General features: G+C 38.7%; 5 protein-coding genes and 1 pseudogene across 20 annotated transcripts in view; all 6 read right to left on the reverse strand.

Moving 5' to 3' along the window:
• LOC139822092 (uncharacterized) overlaps positions 1-18,958 on the reverse strand; it is a 58,860-nt gene that overhangs the window by 20,769 nt on the left and 19,133 nt on the right. The window contains exons 1-3 of one of the 4 annotated variants that reach the window (XM_071793635.1): positions 2,474-2,632; positions 2,076-2,221; positions 307-1,936 (exon numbers count right to left, since the gene is read on the reverse strand). In XM_071793635.1, coding sequence (XP_071649736.1) covers positions 526-1,902 — 1,377 coding nt within the window. In that variant the 5' untranslated portion in view covers positions 1,903-1,936; positions 2,076-2,221; positions 2,474-2,632 and the 3' untranslated portion in view covers positions 307-525. Of the gene's footprint in view, positions 1-306; positions 1,937-2,075; positions 2,222-2,473; positions 2,705-18,958 lie in introns of those variants that run through there. The other 3 variants (XM_071793639.1, XM_071793637.1, XM_071793636.1) reach the window with 3 other exon arrangements.
• LOC139822097 (uncharacterized) lies at positions 5,589-8,323 on the reverse strand. Of its 2 annotated transcripts, none has more exons than XM_071793647.1 (2): positions 8,184-8,323; positions 5,589-7,457 (listed from the first exon to the last, which is right to left on the reverse strand). In XM_071793647.1, the coding sequence occupies exon 2, from the start codon at positions 7,139-7,141 to the stop codon at positions 5,861-5,863; it is 1,281 nt and encodes a 426-aa protein (XP_071649748.1). In that variant the 5' UTR covers positions 7,142-7,457; positions 8,184-8,323; the 3' UTR covers positions 5,589-5,860. The 2 variants fall into 2 exon arrangements, with proteins under 2 accessions (XP_071649748.1, XP_071649749.1); XM_071793648.1 differs by lacking the exon at positions 8,184-8,323 and adding an exon at positions 7,690-7,784.
• Positions 8,341-18,946, reverse strand: LOC139822099 (uncharacterized). Of its 8 annotated transcripts, none has more exons than XM_071793658.1 (3): positions 18,851-18,946; positions 10,287-10,431; positions 8,341-10,087 (listed from the first exon to the last, which is right to left on the reverse strand). In XM_071793658.1, exon 3 carries the CDS (start codon positions 10,049-10,051, stop codon positions 8,783-8,785), a length of 1,269 nt encoding a protein of 422 aa, XP_071649759.1. In that variant the 5' UTR covers positions 10,052-10,087; positions 10,287-10,431; positions 18,851-18,946; the 3' UTR covers positions 8,341-8,782. The 8 variants fall into 8 exon arrangements, with proteins under 8 accessions (XP_071649759.1, XP_071649758.1, XP_071649754.1 ...); XM_071793657.1 differs by lacking the exon at positions 18,851-18,946 and adding an exon at positions 10,686-10,887; XM_071793653.1 differs by lacking the exon at positions 18,851-18,946 and adding an exon at positions 10,643-10,887.
• LOC139822103 (putative protein MSS51 homolog, mitochondrial) lies at positions 10,964-13,711 on the reverse strand. 3 transcript variants are annotated; one of them, XM_071793668.1, is made up of 4 exons: positions 13,575-13,711; positions 13,385-13,455; positions 13,164-13,307; positions 10,964-13,015 (listed from the first exon to the last, which is right to left on the reverse strand). In XM_071793668.1, exon 4 carries the CDS (start codon positions 12,977-12,979, stop codon positions 11,717-11,719), a length of 1,263 nt encoding a protein of 420 aa, XP_071649769.1. In that variant the 5' UTR covers positions 12,980-13,015; positions 13,164-13,307; positions 13,385-13,455; positions 13,575-13,711; the 3' UTR covers positions 10,964-11,716. The 3 variants fall into 3 exon arrangements, with proteins under 3 accessions (XP_071649769.1, XP_071649768.1, XP_071649767.1); XM_071793667.1 differs by having other exon boundaries at positions 10,964-13,018; XM_071793666.1 differs by having other exon boundaries at positions 10,964-13,076.
• On the reverse strand, positions 13,755-16,233 carry LOC139822096 (uncharacterized). 3 transcript variants are annotated; one of them, XM_071793645.1, is made up of 3 exons: positions 16,110-16,233; positions 15,708-15,854; positions 13,755-15,557 (listed from the first exon to the last, which is right to left on the reverse strand). In XM_071793645.1, exon 3 carries the CDS (start codon positions 15,519-15,521, stop codon positions 14,220-14,222), a length of 1,302 nt encoding a protein of 433 aa, XP_071649746.1. In that variant the 5' UTR covers positions 15,522-15,557; positions 15,708-15,854; positions 16,110-16,233; the 3' UTR covers positions 13,755-14,219. The 3 variants fall into 3 exon arrangements, with proteins under 3 accessions (XP_071649746.1, XP_071649744.1, XP_071649745.1); XM_071793643.1 differs by having other exon boundaries at positions 15,932-16,168; XM_071793644.1 differs by having other exon boundaries at positions 13,755-15,620; positions 15,932-16,168.
• Positions 16,299-18,824, reverse strand: LOC139822105 (putative protein MSS51 homolog, mitochondrial; annotated as a pseudogene).

Here is an 18,958-nt window from a genome sequence, read left to right on the forward strand (position 1 = left end):
CAAACGTCTAAAAATGACACGTTTTACTAGAGCTCGTTTTATTTTATTGCGTGTTAAATAAACACGTTGAATTAAATTAAAAGTTAATTGTAATTAACTGAAATTAAAAGTTAATTTAATACATTCAACCGTGTTATATGACGTAATTTAAAATAGCAAGAAATGTGTAAGAGGGGAGCTTCAGTTAAACATACTTGAATTTGCAGTGCAGTCATACCATTCATATTAATATTTTACAATCTACGTTACCGCATCCATGTGTCCCGTTATATCTATAATCGTATAATCCATTATGCTCGACTGATGTAAGACAATTATTGACTCTACAATTAGAAAATAGTCATTTAGGATTTTTTAATTACTATATAAATATAAGCAGGACATTCCGGCGTGTCGGCTATCAGTCTTTTGGAGTTTGGTTCGTGAAGACACGTCGCGATTCGCAGATGTGGTACATACATGTTCTTACCCGCGTTCTTTCCGTTACATTTATTTAACGTTAAGTTCAGTTAATTCGCGTGTCATTTAACGCGCAATGTTTTCTTCGTCATCAAACACAGACATTAGTTTGTATCGGTCGCTTAAATTACGCATATCAGTTATAAACAGACTCTTGTAGATAATTATATATTGATTCATATAAGATACGTACTCCAGCCCGCCGATAGCTCTGTATGGGATTAAACTGGCGAATGGATTCTTTCCACTATATATATGGTTTACCTCTTTATCCAGGATTGTTTTTATTATGTCTGTCTCTTTTTTAAATGCATATAGCGTGGAAGACGTCAAGATAAACGGACAATTTTCTTTCGCTATCAACTCAATGGACGGCGTCCACGTTTCCTTACTGGACTCAACTGGAGGTTCATGGTTGCGAACACCCATATTAAATCCTACAACCAAGTCCGGTTTTACGAATGACGAACTGCGTACATAGTCCTCGTATAACCCATCGTGTAACTCAAACGTCAAACATTTTTTCTCCCGTGACATACAATTATCGCAATGATGTGACAGCGTTGATTTACATGGTAATTCCGGTCCTATCAATATAATTGACACCTTGGCTCCTATTAAACGCGGAAAAATTTCCCACCCGATCAAGGTGATTTCTTCGCTCTTTCTCGCACCTAGAACATGAACGACTAAATCGTTACCTTTTGGGACATAATTTAATAATCGCATAGCATGAAACAACGTTAAGGGAGGTGTCAGATATTCTGAGTTTAAAATTGCCCGGGTGTTGCTCGACATCTCCGAGTCAGTACGAATATTCCTAAAAACTTTGATAAAGTCCTTCATGTTCCGAAATATATTCTTGCAGGAAACGTGCGAGTACTCTTGCAGGAAATGTTGCAAGTAAGGCTGCAGGTCCGGAGCATCCGGAGGATTGTTTCCTTCTCCTATAGAAAATAAATCTATGCGAAGACATAGTTCCAGGTGAGCGCAGATGTTCCTGTGCTCAGTACTGTATTTGTGATTTTGACAAAAGCTGGCAGCACACTTCTGACAAGTCTCCAACAACTTGCCGTTCAGTTCGTGGCAAACTAAGCACGCCCTTTGAAAACAGAGCATTTGCATCTCATCCGCATTCAGACGACGTTTCAGCCTGGATGACACTATCCGCGCGATGGCCAGCTTCTCGTAGACCCATTCCTCTGTAGTTGCACGGCAAAGATTCTTGCCGTACTCTAGGTGCACGTTCCGTGTGGCTTTGCACATAGATTTGTGCTGTTCCCAATGCTGCTTCTGATGTTCCTTACCGCAATAGGCGATCATCTTGCAGCAACCGCATCTCTTCAATTGAACGCCGTCGCCAAACCGTTTGCAAACGTGGCACATGGTCGCGTAGAAGAACGCGTCACAATACTTCATTTGATTTTTCGCTTCTGATTCCATGACTTCTGCTTATACAGTTTCGTTGTATCAAAATCTTTTTTAGTGTAAAGGACAAATATAGTGTTTGGAATGTCGTGATTTCACAGGTTTCACCCACAGGACATGAGTGTCAAGCAAAATATGACAAAATTGTTGAAATAATTATCATTCCATGCGATGAATAGAAAGGATACTGTTTATGCTGGGGTTATCAAATAGAGGATTCGCGTGTACTTCGCGTACATCCAGAACTGCCTGCTTCGTGATACGGTAGTACTTGAGCACGAAACTTTTTCAGGCCGCTACCAGCTTAGCTCTGATATCTGCGTGAGGCTTCAGCCTGCAATAAATAAGCAACATATGCGTAGTCGTTAGATAAAATCTGGACGGCTTTTCGAATCGCAAGCTCTGTGAACGTGTTTTTTGCTGGTAACCTAACCTATATTCCTAACTTGCGATAGGCTTTTGCCAAAACGTATTTTTATATAGAAATAATTATTGAATTTTGTTAATCTTACTACTATATATGCTGTTATTAATCGGTAACGTTAATAATCTCGTTGGAATACACACTCCTCGAAACGATACTTACGTAAAGAACGGCGGAAAATTATAAGTACTGCTACGGCACTACAGCCACTCGGAACTCGGACTCGATCTCTGCGATCGCGTCGACGCGTCGACTGTACACTGTACACGCGGTTACACGTGGCGGCGTGGCACGCTAGCACGTAGCATCACTAGCCACGTGTCATACGTGTGACGTCAGAGATTCCAGAAATATCGATAAAGGCTGCATTCCGATATTCACCGTCAGCAACTTTCAGTACTGAAAATCTATAGTATACGTGACATAAAATATAGAATATAGATTTGCGGTACTGACGTGAATATCGGAATGCAGCCAGAGAAGGAACAATTTTGCCATTTCGTAAATGTCTGATATGTATATTTTATTATTTATTAAAAAGATATAAATTTTATTACAAGCAATTAATGAAAAGTCTTAATTGTCTTCATCACAAACAGAACTGAAAGTAACAGTCATTGTATTAATATTTTACATTAATGCATCCATGCGTCCTATATATTATATGATTATATCTATAAATCGCTGTATCGACAATCCACTATGCTCGATGCAAGACAATCGACTCTACAAGTAGATAATGTGTTATTTTACATACTTCGTTGCGTGGATGAAAGGCCGAAGTCAAAACAATGTTTATAATTTTTTTATTTTTATGATTATAAAAAAATAGAATAACGCATCGCAATAATAAAGCTTCGTAACCGACGTAAAGAGATTATTTAGTAAATAATTTTTACGTTGTAGAATAATATTTTGCCTGAAATAGATTAAATAAAGTGTGTATTAACGCGTCGTCGCTTGAGTAGTTTTCAACTTTAATTATTAATTAAAAAAAACTGTACGGTGGATCGTGTTCACCTTCAACTATAAGCTTCCTCATAGTCCTCTTTCCATCGATATATATTATTCAGACATTTTTGGCAAAAGATTTTTCGGAAACTCGTGTTATTCATAGGAAAATATAACCTCTTTTCCTATTAGACCAATGTTAAAATCATTAAAATCACCTAATTTTAAAATTAAATATTTTGAGAACGGGACGGTGAATTATCTTTTTCCTGGGCTTAATCGATTCAGGAGAGTTCCTTTTTTCGATATAAAAAATAAAACCTATCACTTTTGGCAAAAGTTGTTCATCATCGAACTACCTTAAATAAACCCGTTGAATTAAATTAAATGCTAATTTCAATGAAATGAAATTAAAAGTTAATTTAGTACGTTTAACCGTGTTAAACGACGTAATTTAAAACAGCAATAAATGTGTAAGAGGAGTTTCGGTTAAAATAACACTTGAATTTGCTAAGTACCATGCAGTCATAATAATATTTTACAATTTACATTATTACCGCATCCACCTGTCCCGTTATATCTATAATCGTATAATCCATTATGCTCGACTGATGTAAAACAATTATCGACTCTACAATTAGAAAATTAGTCATTTACGATTTTTGAATTATTATAAATATAAGCAGACATTTCGGAATCAGTCGGCTATCAGTCTTTTGGAGTTTGTTTCGTGAAGACACGTCGCGATTAGATGTACATATAATTTTCTTGCGTTCCTTTCGTTACATTCTATATTAAACGTTAAGTTCAGTTAATTCGTGTGTCATTTTGCGCGCGCTACGTTTTCTTCGGCATAAAACACAGCCGTTAGTTTGTATCGGTCGCTTAAATTACGCATATCCGTTATGAACAAAGACTCCTGTAAATAATTAGATACTGATTCATATAAAATACATACTCCGGCGCGACGTTTCTAAACGGATTTAAACTAGCGAATGGATTCTTTCCGCGCTTATATATATAGATGGTTTACCTGTTTATCTAGGATTGTGTTTATTCTGTCAGGAATTTCAGAAATATCGATGGAGAAGAAACAATATTGCCATTTCGTAAAAGCTTGATATATATTTCATTACAAAGATATAAATTTTGTTATAAAAATTATCGAAAAATTTTGTCTTCATTACAAACGGAACTAAAAGCAATATATAGCCATTGTAATAATATTTTACGTTACCGGTATCCACTCCTTTCATATTTATAATCCATTTATGCTCGACTGACATAAATATAATATCGATTCTACAAGTAGATAATGGCTTCTTGGATTGTAAATATAAGCAGACATTCCGGAGTGCCGGATCTCAGTCTTTTGCAATTTGTTCCGTGAAGACACGTTGCGGTTATACGTAGTTCATACAGTTATCTCTGCATCCCTTCTTGTATTTATTAAACATCAAATTCCATTTAACTCGTATTCTATGTTATTCTCATAATATAGTATATGTTATTGAAAGAAATAATGAAATTACAATTTCTAAATTTAAAATAATGTCATCTTGTTCTTAATTATATTTTAATATTTTTCATAAAGTACTTTTTACAATTACGAACTTGAGATTTTAGGAAATCTTGGAAAATTCTTAACCTCGTTGGAATACTCGAAACGATATTCACGTAAAGAAAGAACAGCGGGGAAGCTGTACTGCTAAAGCTAGAATGCTACGATTGCCACGGTCACTTGATCTCTGTTATTGTTTTGGTCGTCGACTGTCGCAGTCGCGGGCAACTGTGCGATGTGAGAAATGTTAGGAATATAGATAAAGAAATAAATAATTGTCATTTCGTAAATGCTTGAATGCTTGACACATATTTTATTACAAAGATATAAATTTCATTACAAAACAATTAATAAAGTCTTATCTTCATACAAACAGAATTGAAAGCAGCACATTGTAAATCCAAATGTGTTATTTCTACACGCATAAACGTCTAAAAATGACAGGTTTTACCGGAGCTTGTTTTGTTTTGTTACGTGTTAAATAAACACGTTGAATTAAAAGTTAATTGTAATTAAATGAAATTAAAAGTTAATTTAATACTTTCGACCGTGTTAAATGACGCAATTTAAAATGGCAAGAAATGTGTAAGAGGCGGAGCTTCCGTTAAAATAACACACTTGAATTTGCAGTGCAGTCATTCGAGTCATATTAATATTTTACAATTTACGTCACCGCATCCATGTGTCCCATTATATATCTATAATCGTATAAAATCTATTATGCTCGACTGATGTAAGACAATTTATCGACTCTACAATTAGAAAATAGTCATTTAGGATTTTTTAGTTACTATATAAATATAAGCAGGACATTCCGGCGTGTCGGCTATCAGTCTTTTGGAGTTTGGTTCGTGAAGACACGTCGCGATTCGCAGATGTATAATAGTACATACAATTTTTTACGCGCGTTCTTTCCGTTACATTTATTAAACGTTAAGTTCAGTTAATTCGTGTGTCATTTCGCGCGCGCGCTACGTTTCCTTCGTCATCAAACACAGCCGTTGGTTTGTATCGGTCGCTTAAATTACGCATAACAGTTACGAATAAAGATTTCGGTAGATAGCCACATATTGATTCTCATAATACACGCGCTCCGGCCCGAGGACTCTATGCGGTCTTAGACTAGCGAATGGATTCTTTTCTTTATAGATATAATCTACTTGTCTACCCAGAATTGTATTTATTCTGTCGGTCTCCTTCTCGAAGTCATGAAGCGTGACAGACGTTAAGACGAACGGACAATTTTGCTTCGCTAGCATCCGTATGGACGGCGCCCACGTTTCCCTCTTGGAACCAAGTTCGCGCTCGTGAATACCCAGATTAAATCCTACGATCAAGTCCGGTTTTACGAATAACGGTTTGCGTACATAGTTCTCGTATAACACATCGTGGTACTTAAAAATCAAACTTTTGTTGTCCGGTGATGGACAGTCGTCACAAGTGCCTGACGGATCGAATTTACGTTTTAATTCCGGCCCTATCATTACAATCGTTACCGACATCACGGTCTCTATTAAACGTGGCAAAACTTCCCATCCGATTAAGGTGCATTCCTCGGCGACACTCGCACCTACAACGTGAACGACTAGATTTTTGCGTTTTGCGGCATAGTTTAATAATCGCATAGCATGAAACAACGTCAAGGGACGTGTCAGATATTGTGAGTGATCGGCTGCCAAGATATCGTACGACATCGCCGAGTCAGTCTGAATAATCCCACAAGAGTTTATAAAGTCTTTCATGTCCCGAAATGTAACGTTTCCCGTGGCAAAAACGTGAGTCGCGTAAGAAAGCAGCACCAGATAATAACTTTCCTTTCTTGTAGCTAAGAAATCTGAATGAAGACATAGTTCCAGAGAAGCGCAGATGTCCCCGTGCTCAGTGCCGTCTTTGTGATTTTTACAAAAGCTGGCAGCACACTTCTGACAAACCTTCAACGACCGAGCGTCCCGTTCGTGGCAAACCAGGCACTCCCTTGGAAAACGGAACATTTGCATCTCGTCCATCGTCAGACGACGTTCCAGCGTGCTCGACACCAGCAGTATGAACATCTGTTTCACGTTGGTACATTCCTCCGACGTTTCACCGCAAACATTCATGTTGCAGTTTTGCAGCACGTCCTGTATGGCTTTGCACAAGGGTTTGTGCTGCTTCCAGTGTTGCTTCTGATGTTCCTGACCGCAATAAGCGATCATCTTGCAGCCACCGCAACTCTTCAATTGGACGCCGTCGCCAAACCGTTTGCAAACGTGGCACATGGTCGCGTAGAAGAACTTGGTATAATCGTTATCAATTTGATTTCTCGTTTCCGATTCCATGACTTATGCTCACACAGTCGAATCTCGTTATATCAAAAGTCTCCTTCAGTGTAAGAGGCAAATACCCACCAGTGTTTGGAATGTTGTGATTTCGCACAATTTCGCAGGTAACACGTGGAGCATGGTGGGCGCACGCGTAAATCGACTATTGACTTCCCGCGCTTTTGACCTTCCTTCCAATGGTCCGTCTCGAAATCTTCCGGGGATCTTGAAATCTATTGTTTACGTCATGCTTTAGGTTTTCAGTACTGTCATTTACGTCGCATCACGAAATATAATTTGTTAACGTTTCGTTTGTAATTTGTACAGCTGTTACCTGTAAACATTGCAATGAGATTGATCGTAATAACTAATACTTAAATTCTCACTTGTTTGTAATTAATACTACTTTTGATGTAACATTGTATATTTTAAAATCATAAATGTAATTATAGTCATTCTCATAATGTAAATGAAAGAAAGAAATATATGACGTGCCGATTTCTAAATTAAAATATGTCATCTTGTTCCTAATTATGTTCTAATATTTTTTATAATATTCCATATACTTTTAGAATTTCAATCTTATAGGGCCGGTATCACAGTCTCCGATTAACGTGATCTTCCGATTAAACACACTCTGCATCTCTTTCAAACTGTCCCCCTAGAAAGAGACGAAGAGTGAGTTTAATCGGACGATCACGTTAATCGGAGACTGTGATACCGGCCCATAGTATGGGAAATCACGATTCTTGAAAATAATATATTGAAAAATTCTTGAAATTTCTAATAGTACAATTTCACCTAGACAGCAGGAATGTCTAAAATTTATGCGCGCTGCCTGGGCCTGGCCGAATATATTCTCCTAATCGATTTTTGAGACTTTTGAGAAAATCCTTGAAAATGAAGAAATTCTTGGAATTTTAGATAGTGACAAATTTTTGTAAAAATGCATTTTATAGAGAAAAAGTTGGGAATTTTGTTAATCTTAGCACAAGTGTATGCTGTTATCAGTAATGTTAATAATCTCGTTGGAATACACGCTCCTCATAATAATACTCACAAAAAAAGCAGGAAGCTGGATGCTGGCCAGGGCCACTCGATCTCCGCCGTTACTGTGATCATCGACTGTCACAGGAAGCTGTCGGCCTTTCTCGCGTGTAATGTTAGAGCTATTGGAAATATCGAAAAAGAAATAATTGCTCCATTTAAATGCTTGATATTTTAATTACAAAGATATAAATTTTATTAGTTTTGTCCTTATTACAAACGGAACTAAAAGTAACAGCCATTGTAATAATATTTTATGTTACCGTATCCACTCCTGTTATATTTATAATCCATTTATGCTCGACTTATATCAGAGAATCGATTCAACAAATAAATAATGGCTTCTTGGATTATAAATATAATTAGACATTCCGAAGGGTCGGATCTTAGTCTTTTGCAGTTTGTTTCGTGAAGAAATAACGCGCCGCGATTCGCAGATGTAGTTCATACAGTTATATCTCTGCGTCCCTTCTGTTGCATTTCTTAAAACGTAAAATTGCATTTAACTCGTATTCTTTCATTTCGCATACGCAACGTTTTCTTCGGCATAAAACACAGCCTTCAGTTTGTATCGGTAGCTTAAATTACGCATATCAGTTACGAACAAAGACTTTAGTAGATAACTACATACTGATTATCATAATACACGCGCTCTGGCCCAAAGTCTCTATGTGGTCTGAAACTAGCGAATGGGTTCTTTCCGCTATAGAGATAATCTACCTTCTTACCAAGGGTTGTGTTCATTTTGTTCATCCCCTTCTCAAGTTCCCGTTGCTTAGAAAACGTTAAGACAACCGGACAATTTTGTTTCGCTAACGCATGTATGGATAGCGCCCATATTTCTTTATTAGACTCAAGTTCATGTTCCTGAATATTCAAGTTAAATCCTACAATCAAGTCCGGTTTTTCGAATGACGGACTGTGCACATAGTTCTCGTATGACACATCGTGGTACTCAAAAAACAAAGTTCGGTTCTCAAGCAATAAAAAACTTTTACAAGTGCGTGACGGATCGACTTTATCTTTTAAACCTGGCCCTATCATTATAACCACAACTGACATCACGGTCTCCATTAACTGCAGCAAAACTTTCCACAGCAAGAAGGTGGCTTCTTCGGCGTAATTTGCATCTACAACATGAATGACTAAAACTTTGCCTTTTAAGACATAGTTTAACAATCGCATAGCATAAAACACCGTCAAAGGACGTGACAGACATTGTGAGTATTCGGCTGCCAAAATATCATACGGTAGCTTCGAATCAGTCTGAATATTCCCTAAAGCGTTTACGAAGTCTTTCATGTTCTGAAAAGTACTCGCGTCCGGAACGCGTTTCAAGTCAGAAAGCGGCTCCAGAGAATTACTGAATTCTGTAAACTCTGTCATAGCTAATAAATCTGAACGAAGACCTAGTTCCAGGAAAGCGCAGATGTCCCCGTGCTCAGTGTCGTCTTTGTGATTTTTACAAAAGCTGGCAGCACACTTCTGACAACCCTCCAACAACTTATCGTTCTTTTCATGGCAAATTAGGCACTCCTTCGGAAATATGAACATTTGTATCTCGCCCACGTTCAGATGACGGCCCAGCTTGCACGACACCAGCCTCGTGAAGATCAGCTTCATCTTGTCATGAACCTCAGAATCTATATAGCGATCATTACAGTGGTATTCCTGCAGCACGTCCTGTATGGCTTTGCACAAAGGTTTGTGCTGCTTCCAGTGCTGCTTCTGATGTGCCCGACCACAATAGGCGATCATCCTGCAGCTACTGCATCTCTTCAAAGGGACGCCGTCGCCAAACCGCTTGCAAACGTGACACATGGTCGCGTAGAAGAACGTGGTATAATCACATTGTAGATATACACAATTTCTTAATTCCATGACTTCTGGCCGCGGTCTCGTTTTATCAAATGTCTCCTTTAGTGTAAAAGACAAATGTAGTGTGTGGAATGGTGCGATTTTGTAGGTTGCACCCACAAGGTATGAGCGTTAAGCAAAATATATGACAAAATTTGAAAAATTATCATTTAAACTGTCATCATAATTATTATTTAAACAGTGTAGAATAATTATCATTTAATCACTTAAATTTATTTAAGATAAATGGGAAGGATACTGTTTATGCGTTATTGAATAGAAAATTTGCGTGTATTTCCCGCACATCCAGGACTGCCTGCTTCGTGATACGGTTATAGTACTCGAGCACGAATCTTTTTCAGGCCACTATCAGCTTAGCTCTAGTATCCACGTGAGGCTGAAGCCTGCAACAAATAAAGCGTAGTCGTTAAATAAAATCTCGACGGCTTTTCGAATCGCAAGATCTGTGACCATGTTTTTGCCGGTAACCTAACCTAACCTGACCTATATACCTAACCTGCGACGAGCTTTTGTCGAAACGTATTTTATACAGAATTTTGTTAATCTTATATATGAAATTATTGATAACGTTAATAATCTCGTTGGAATACACACTCCTCAAAATGATACTTATGTAAAGAACGGCGGAAAATTATACCGCTACGGCACAGGCGCTACAGCTCGATCTCTGTCATGAGTGCCATTTGTTTTGATCGTCGACTGTTTAGGCTGGATTCGGGGAGCGCGCTATTAGCGCTATTTGCTTGTTCTATCCTTGTTTTACACCTGATGAGCGATAAAGACAGAATGATGCAATAGCGCTAATAGCGCGCTCCTCGAATGCAGCCTTACTGTCGCACGTGGCGCAGCGTGGCACGTGGCACACGTGTGACGTCAGAGATTTCAGAAATATCGATGGAGAAGAAACAATTGCCATTTCGTAAATGCTTGACATATTTTATTACAAAGATTTAAATTTTATTACAAAACAATCATTAAAAAGTCTTGTCTTCATTACAAACAGAATTGAAAGCAACACATTGTAAATCCAAGTGTTTTGTTTCTACACGCACAAACGTCTAAAAATGACACATTTAACTGAATTATAGGTATAAGCTTTACTTTTATATTTCGTTGCGTGTTAAATTAACACGTTGAATCGTATTGAATTAAAAGTTAATTTAATACGTTCAACCGTGTTAAATGACGTCATTTAAAACGGCAAACAAAATGTATAAGGAAAGTTCAAAGTAAGCACACTTAGATTTGCAGAGTGCATCAGTCATGCCAGTCGAATTACATACATATATTAATATTTTACTATTTACATTACCACATCCACACGTGTCTTGTTATATCTATAATGTTGTATCTATAATCTATTATGCTCGATGTAAGACAACTCTACAACTAGACATAATGTGCCCTAGGATTTCTGGATAATTATTATATATATAATATAAGCGGACATTTTCCGGAGTGTCGGCTCTCAGTCGATTGGAGTTTGTTTCGTGAAGACACGTCGCGATGTAGCACACATATAATTTTCTTTGCATTCCTTTTTTCGTTACATTTATGAACATTAAAGTTTAGTCAATTCATGTGTGTCATTTCGCGCGCGCTACGTTTTTTTCGTCATCAAAACACAGCCTTTAAATCTGTATCGATCGCTCAAATTACGCATATCAGTTACGGGCAAAAACTTTGGTAGACAACTACATATTGATTATGATAACACACGCGCTCCGGCCCGGGGACTCTATGTGGTGTGAAACTAGCGTATAAATTCTTTTCTTTGTAGATATAATCTACTTGTCTACCCAGAATTGTATTTATTCTCTCGATCTTCTTCTTGGAGTCCTGACGCGTGACAGACGTTGAGACGAACGGACAATTTTGCTCCGCCAGCATCCGTATGGACGGCGCCCACGTTTCCCTCTCGGATCCAAGTTCATGCTTGTAAATATTCAAATTAAACCCTGCAACCAAGTCCGGTTTTACGAATGACGAGCTGCGTACATAGTCCTCATATAACACATCGTGAAACTCGATCGTCAAACTTTTTTTCGCGCATGTGGTACTTAAAAGTGGCACATCGTGGTGCTTTAATTCCGGCCCTATCATTACAATCTTTACCGACATCACAGCTTCTAATAAACGCGGGAAAACTTCCCATCCGCTCAAAGTGGCTTTCTCGGCGCAACTCGCGCCTACAACGTGAATGACTAAATTTTCTTGTTCCTTGACATAGTTTAATGATCGCATAACATAGAACAGCGTCAAAGGACGTGTCAGGTATTCTGAGTGTTTGGCTGCCAAGAGTTGGTACGATATCTCCGAGTTAGTCGGAACATAGTCGGAGCCAAAAGCCTTTATAAAGCCTTGCATGTCCCGAAATGTATGACTCGTGTATGAAACGCGTTGCAAGTAAGAATGCAAATCCGGAGAACTGTATTTTATAGATAATAAATTTGAACGAAGACACAGTCCCAGGTCAACGCATGGTTTCCAGTGGTCAGGGTTGGATTTGTGAATTTGACAAAAGCTGGCAGCACACTTCTTACAACTCTGCAACGACTTCGATTCGTGGCACACTAGGCACTCTTTTGGAAAATAGATCATCTGCTTCTCATCCACATGCAAAGGACGTTCTAACCTGGACGATACTAGCCGCGCGAAGGTCAGCTTTTTGGCGGCCCATGCCTCATCTGTAGTTCCACCGCAATAATCCATGCTGTAGTTTTGCAGCACGTCCTGTATGGCTTTGCACAAAGGTTTGTGCTGCTTCCAGTGCTGCTTCTGATGTTCCTTACCACAATAGGAGATCATCTTGCAGTTACTGCATAGCTTCAATTGGACGCCGACGTCAAACCGTTTGCAAACGTGACACATGGTCGCGTAGAAGAACTTGTTATAGTCGTTATTGATTTGATTTCTGGCTTCTGATTCCATGACTTCTGCTTATACACAGTCTCGTTATATTAAAGTCTCCTTCAGCGTAAAGGACTAATATAGTGTTTGGAATGCTGTAATTTCACCCGTGATTTATCTTGCACCCGTAAGATATGAGCGTTAAGCAAAATATGACAAAATTGGTAGAATAATTATCATTCCATGCGAAGAATAGGAAGGATACTGTTTATGCTGGTTTATCAAATAGAGGATTCGTCTGCACTCCGCGTACATCCACGACCGCTTGCTTCGTGATGCGATATAGTTCTCAAACCATGCAAGCTTTTCTAGGCCGTTACCAGCTCTGCTATCTGCGTGAGGCTGAAGCCTGCGGCAAATAAACGTAGTCGTCAGATAAAATCTCGAGTGCTTTTCGAATCGCAAAATCTGTAAATATGCTCTTACCTGTAAATATATATATGCTGTAACCTGACCCCTACGTTCCTAATCTGTGATAAACGGGCTTTTGTCGAAACCTGCTATTTTATACAGAATCAGTTATTGAATTTTGTTAATCTTACCACATAATATACATGAAATTATTGATAACTTTAATAATTTCGTTGGAATACAAATTTCGCGGAACGATACGCACTCACGTAAGGAACGGCGAGAAACTATTATCCTGCCACAGGTGCTACATCAGCCACTTGACCTCTGTTATTGTTTTGATCGTCGACTGTCGCAAGCACCAGTGAATCCGTCATGCGTGGCACACGAGACACGTGTGATTTCAGAAATATCGCTGGAGAAGGAAGAATTGCCATTCCGTAAATGCATGATATATATTTTATTACAAAGATAGAAATTTTTATTATAAAAATTATTGAAAAGTTTTGTCTTCATTACAAACGGAACTGAAACCAACAACCATTGTATTTAATATTTTACATTACCGCAGCCATGTGTCCTGTTATATCTATAATCGCTGTATCTACAATCAATTATGCTCGATGTAAGACAATCGACTCTACAAGTAGATGTGCTCTAGGATTTTTAGATTATAAAAATATAAGCAGACATTTCAGAGTGTCAGACTCCGCTTTTGGAGTTCGTTTCGTGAAGACACGTCGCGATTCGCAGATGTGGTACAAACAATTTTTTACCCGCATTCTTTTCGTTACATTTATTAAACGTTAAGTTCAGTTAATTCGTGTGTGCCATTTCGCACGCGATACGTTTTCTTCAGCATAGAACGCAGCATTTAGTTTATATCGGTCGCTTAAATTACGCATAACAGTTATGAACAAAGATTTCGGTAGATAGCCACATATTGATTCTCATAATACACGCGCTCCGGCCCGAGGACTCTATGCGGTCTGAGACTAGCGAATGGATTCTTTTCTTTATAAATATAATCTACTTGTCTACCCAGAATTGTATTTATTCTGTCGGTCTCCTTCTCGAAGTCCTGAAGCGTGACAGACGTTAAGACGAACGGACAATTTTGCTCCGCCAGCATCCGTATGGACGGCGCCCACGTTTCCTCACTGGACCCAAGTTCATGCTCGTGAATATTCAGATTAAATCCTACAACCAAGTCCGGTTCTACGAATGACGAGCTGCGTACATAGTCCTCATATAACACATCGTGAGACTCAAGCGTCAAACATTTTTTCTCCCGTGACATACAGTTATCGCAAGATTCGCAAGCATGTGACGGATTTAATTTACGTGTTAATTCCGGTCCTATCAATATAAGTACCACTGACATCTCGGTCCCTATTAAACGCGCCAAAACTTTCCACCCGGTCAAGGTTGTTTCTTCGACGCACGTCGCACCTATAACATGAACGACTAAATCGTTGCTTTTTGGGACATAGTTTAATAATCGTACAGCATTAAACAGCGTCAAGGGACGCGTCAGATATTCTGACTGATTAGCTGCCAAGATATTGTACAATATTTCCGAGTCAGTCGAAGACATTGTCTGAATATTTTCAAAAGTCGGAATATTCCCAAAAGTCTTTACAAAGTCTTTCATGTTCTGAAATGTACTCGTGCAAGAAATATGTTGAAAGTCAACATCCGAAGTGTTTTCCTCTACTATAGAAAATAAACCTATGGAAAGACTTAGTTCCAGGGGAGCGCAGATGTCCCCGTGCTCAGTGTCGTCTTTGTGATTTTTACAAAAGCTGGCAGCACACTTCTGACAAACCTCCAACAACTTATCGTTCTTTTCATGGCAAATTAGGCACTCCTTTGGAAATTTGAACATTTCTGTCTCGTCCTTCTTCAGATGACGGCCCAGCTTGCGCGACACCAGCATCATGAAGATCAGCTTCCTCTCGTCACAATCCTCTGAATCTTTACCGCGATCATTAAAGTCGGGTTCCTGCAGCACGTCTTGTATGGCTTTGCACAAAGGTTTGTGCTGCTTCCAGTGCTGCTTCTGATGTTCCTGACCACAATAGGCGATCATCTTGCAGTTACCGCATCTCGGCAAACGAACGCCGTCGCCAAACCGCTTGCAAACGTGACACATGGTCGCGTAGAAAAACTTGTTATAATCGTTATTTTGATTTCTCGCTTCCGATTCCATGATTTCTGCCTATACACAGTCTCGTTATATCAAAGTCTTTTTCAGTGTAAAGGATAAATATAGTGTTTGGAATGTTGTGATTTTACCCGTAATAATTATCTTGCACCCGTAAGATATGAGCGTTAAGCAAAATACGACAAAATTGGTAGAATGATTATCATTCCATGCGATGAATAGGAAGGATACTGTTTATGCTGGTTTATCAAATAGAGGATTCGTGTGCACTCCGCGTACATCCACGACCGCTTGCTTCGTGATGCGATAGTACTCAAACCATGCAAGCTTTTCTAGGCCGCTACCAGCTTAGCTCTGATATCTGCGTGAGGCTGAAGCCTGTAACAAATAAACGTAGTCGTTAGTAGTAATCTCGAGTGCCTTTAGGATCGCGAAATCTGTAAATATGCTTTCACCTGTAAATTATGCTGTAACCTGATGTACGTTCCTAATCTTTGATAAACGGGCTTTCGTCGAAACGTATTTTATACAGAATCAATTATTGAATTTTGTTAATCTCACGACATATATTATGAAATTATTGATAACGTTAATAATCTCGTTGAAATACACCCTCCGCGAAACGATACTTACTCACGTGAAGAACGGCGGGGAACTATTATACTGCCACAAGTGCTGAAGTCACTCGACGACTCGACCTTTGTCATTGTTTTGATCGTTGACTGTCGCAAGCATCTGTGAATCTGTCACGCGTCGCACACGGCGCACGTGTGATGTCAGAGATTTCAAAAATATCGATGGAGAAGAAATTGCCATTTCGTATATATAAAAGCTTGATATATATTTTATTACAAAGATATAAATTTTTATTATAAAAATGATTGAAAAGTTTTGTCTTCATTACAAACGGAACTAAAAGTAACAGCCATTGTAATATTTTACGTTACCGTATCCACTCCTGTTATATTTATAATCCATTTATGCTCGACTTATATCAAATAATCGATTCAACAAGTAAATAATAGCTTCTTGGATTATAAATATAATTAGACATTTCGGAGGGTCGGATCTTAGTCTTTTGCAGTTTGTTTCGTGAAAAAATAACGCGCCACGATTCGCAGATGTAGTTCATACAGTTATCTCTGCGTCCTTTCCGTTGCATTTCTTAAACGTAAAATTCCATTTAACTCGTATTCTTTCATTTCTCACACAACGCAACGTTTTCTTTGGCATAAACACAGCCTTCAGCTTGTATCGGTAGCTTAAATTACGCATATCAATTAAAAACTAAGACTTTCGTAGATAACTACATACTGATTATGATAATACACGCGCTCTGGCCCGAAAACTCTATGTGGTCTGAAACTAGCGAATGGGTTCTTTCCGCTATAGAGATAATCTACCTCCTTACCCAAGATTGTGTTCATTTTGTTTGTCCCCTTCTCAAAGTCCCGTAGCGTAAAAAACGTTAAGACGAACGGACAATTCTGTTTCGCTACCGCATGTATGGATGACGCCCATATTTTCTTATCACACTCTTCAATACTCAAGTTAAATCCTACAATCAAGTCCGGTTTTGTGAATGTCGAACTGTCCACATAGTCCTCGTATGACACATCGTGGTACTCAACAATCAAACTTTTGTTCCCAACAAAGAAGTTTTTATTAGTGCGTAACGGATCGAATTTATCTTTTAAACCCGGCCCTGTCATTATAACTACGACTGACATCACGGTTTCCATTAACTGCGGCAAAATTCGCCACGGCAAATAGGTGGCTTCTTCGAAGAAATTTGCACCTACAACATGAATGACTAAATCTTTGCCTTTTGGAACATAATTTAATAATCGCATCGCATGTAACAACGTCAAAGGACGTGTCAGATATTGTGATATTTCGGCTGCCAAAATATCATACGGTATCTCCAAATCAGTCTTAATATTCCCTAAAGCATTTACGAAGTCTTTCATATTCTGACATGTACTCGCGTCTGAAATGTGTTTCAAGTCAGGAAACGGCTCCGGATGACTACTTAGCTTTAATAAATCTAAACGAAGACCTAGTTCCAGGGAAGCGCAGATGTCCCTGTGCTCAGTGTCGTCTTTGTGATTTTTACAAAAGCTGGCAGCACACTTCTGACAATCCTCCAACAACTTATCGTTCTTTTCATGGCAAATTAGGCACTCCTTTGGAAATTTGAACATTTATTTCTCGTCATTCTTCAGATGACGGCCCAGCTTGCGCGCCACCAGCCACATGAAGGTCTGCAGCTTCCCCTCATCATGATACTCTGAATCCTTATCGCAATCATTAAAGTCGGGTTCCTGCAGCACGTCCTGTATGACTTTGCACAAAGGTTTGTGCTGCTTCCAGTGCTGCTTCTGATGTTCCCGACCACAATAGGCGATCATCCTGCAGCTACCACATCTCTTCAAAGAAACGCCGTCGCCAAACCGCTTGCAAACGTGACACATGGTCGCGTAGAAGAAGTGGCCATAATTGTTATTAATTTGATTTCTCGCTTCTGATTCCATGATTTCTGCCTATACAGTGTTTGAAATGTTGTAATTTTGCAGGCTGCACCCACAGGATAAGCGTTAAGCAAAATATAACAAAATTGGTAGAATAATTATCATTCCATGTGATGAATAGAAAGGATACTGTTTATGCTGGCGTTATCAAATAGAGGATTCGTCTGCACTCACGCACATTCACGATCGCCTGCTTCGTGATGCGATAGTACTCGTCGTACTCGAGCATCAAGCTTTTCCAGACAGCTATCTGCTGAGCTCTGGTATCCACGTGAGGCTGAATCCTGCAACAAATAAAGCGTAGCCGTTAGATAAAATCTAGAGTGTTTTTCGAATCGCTAGACCTGTAAAAAAAAAAAGTCATGACTTCTGGCCAGTGTCTCCTTATATCAAACATCTTCAGTGAAAAAGACAAATGTAGTGTTTAGAATGTTATGATCTTGCAGGTTGCACCCACAGGGCATGAGCGTTAAGCAAAATATATGAGAAAATTTGTAGATTAATTATTATTTAATAAAATAAATAAAAAAATACTGTTTAGGCGTTATTTGAAAAGATAATTCGTGTGTACTTCGCGTACATCCAGGACTGCCTGCTTCGTGATACGGTAGTACTCGAGCACGAAATTTTTTCAGGCCGCTACCAGCTTAGCTCTAATATCAACGTGAGGCTGAAGCCTGCAACAAATAAAGCGTAGTCGTTAAATAAAATCTTGACGGCTTTTCGAATCGCAAGATCTGTGATCATGTTTTTGCCGGTAACCTAACCTAACCTGACCTATATACCTAACCTGCGACGAGCTTTTGTCGAAACGTATTTTATACAGAATTTTGTTAATCTTACCACATATATATGAAATTATTGATAACGTTAATAATCTCGTTGGAATACACACTCCTCGAAACGATACTTACGTAAAGAACGGCGGGAATTTATACCAATTTATACTAC

Source organism: Temnothorax longispinosus, chromosome 11, assembly GCF_030848805.1.
Source record: "Temnothorax longispinosus isolate EJ_2023e chromosome 11, Tlon_JGU_v1, whole genome shotgun sequence".
NCBI lineage: Eukaryota > Metazoa > Arthropoda > Insecta > Hymenoptera > Formicidae > Temnothorax > Temnothorax longispinosus.